The following is a 1,564-nucleotide window of genomic DNA, read 5'->3' on the forward strand; positions in this document are numbered from 1 at the left end:
TTTAAATTATAAATAGAGAATAAAATTAGGAGAATAAAAACTGTTTGCTGTGTAATGTAGCAACCTAATGTAATTGGGCAGCAGAGCTGAATAAAGCATTTCTCTCTATAATAAAAAAAAAATAGATTACAGACTTCTATAATGAAAAAAAAATAAATGAATACAGAATGAATCTTGTCATCGAGTATGACTCTTAGCAAATCACCTCCTTGCACAACCGTTGGTCTAGTAACTGTACTTTCTTACAAAGTACTGAACCCCTGACCCTTCATGGGTTGTAGTGGTACAGATTTAGTTTTAAAATAGGGAATTGATCCAAGAATGTCTTGCAATAGGCTGGATTTTTTGTTGTTTGACTGCTGGTAACAAGAGATTTGTAAGAGGAACTTTGTAAATTTGTTTTTTATTAATTCACCTGTTTATTCCAATTATAGTTCCTTATACATCTGAATATTTTTTATAAACCAATGGACATAAAGACAACAAATAAAGGAGAATAAATATTGTAAGTCTTCCTTTTGGAAAGAAAAGGCTCTAAAAATTTGTTGAATTTTTTTGGTCGAATCAGTAAGACAATTTATTAACGCAGTCACCAAATTGAAGGAATGACATTATTTAAAGCTGCTTTTTGTAATATAATACTGCTGGTAGTTTGAAATTATAGAAAATATCTTTTATGTACAACACCTTCTTTTTTGTGAATTAAAACCTACAAATGCCTCTGACTTACCCCTTCGACTGCTAGTCCATATCCTTCATCTGCAGGTGCTCCCTTGCAAAGACTCACGATGACTATCAAAGCCAATAAGATTACTGACAGAGTTTTCATCTTGTTTCTTTCCTCAACAAAATATTTCTGGTTTAGTGATATTAATTATAAATGCAAAGAAAATGACTTATAATAATATATTTATAACTCACCGCGGTGTGTGCAAAATATTTTTCTTAATATTTCACTCCACAAACGCTCAACTTAGGTAACTGGTAAAGATTTTTTTTTTTGGGGGGGGGGTGGGCATTTCTTTCTAACAAAGTCTAATAAATATGATAAATCTTATTTCTATTCAACTTCGCCTTTTTAACAGATTTTTTTTTTTATAAATTATTCAAAGGACCAGATATGGTGAATTTGTCTTTGATTTTATCTATAAATTGATAAATTATTCACGCCAGCCGAATTTTAATTGTACAATAAAACTGAAATTTTAAAGAAATACTTGATAATATATAGAGTTATTGTGTTAAAGGCCAGGACTAAACATTAGTCCTGTTAATAAACAATTTTAAAAGCCAAAAAATATCGGATTCCTTTTAAGCTATCAATTTGTATTATATTTAATCAATACTTAATATTTAAATTTGAATTTAACGTATTTTAGCCATGTTTTAATACCATAAACAAATCATAAACCCATAAGCCTTAACTTCAAATTCGCTTCTTCAATTTTTGAAATAAGTTTATGAAACTAATACTTTTATCGATTGTATACTAACAAAAAATTATATTTTTTTAATCTTATTTTATTTTATAATTGTAAAATGTTATTTACTATATTGTTTCCAT

General features: G+C 28.1%; 1 protein-coding gene across 1 annotated transcript in view; it reads right to left on the reverse strand.

Annotated features, from left to right (window-relative positions):
* The window catches only part of LOC136797253 (uncharacterized), a 9,100-nt gene extending 8,164 nt beyond the window's left edge, over window positions 1-936 (reverse strand). Inside the window, exon 1 of the mRNA XM_067053313.1 lies at window positions 731-936. Coding sequence (XP_066909414.1) covers window positions 731-829 — 99 coding nt within the window. The 5' untranslated portion in view covers window positions 830-936. The remainder of the gene's footprint in view (window positions 1-730) is intronic.
* Between the last annotated feature and the right edge of the window lie 628 nt (window positions 937-1,564).

This window comes from Halyomorpha halys, unplaced genomic scaffold (genome assembly GCF_000696795.3).
Source record: "Halyomorpha halys isolate HHAL.00 unplaced genomic scaffold, Hhal_1.1 Scaffold2119.1, whole genome shotgun sequence".
In the NCBI taxonomy this organism is placed as follows: Eukaryota; Metazoa; Arthropoda; class Insecta; order Hemiptera; family Pentatomidae; genus Halyomorpha; species Halyomorpha halys.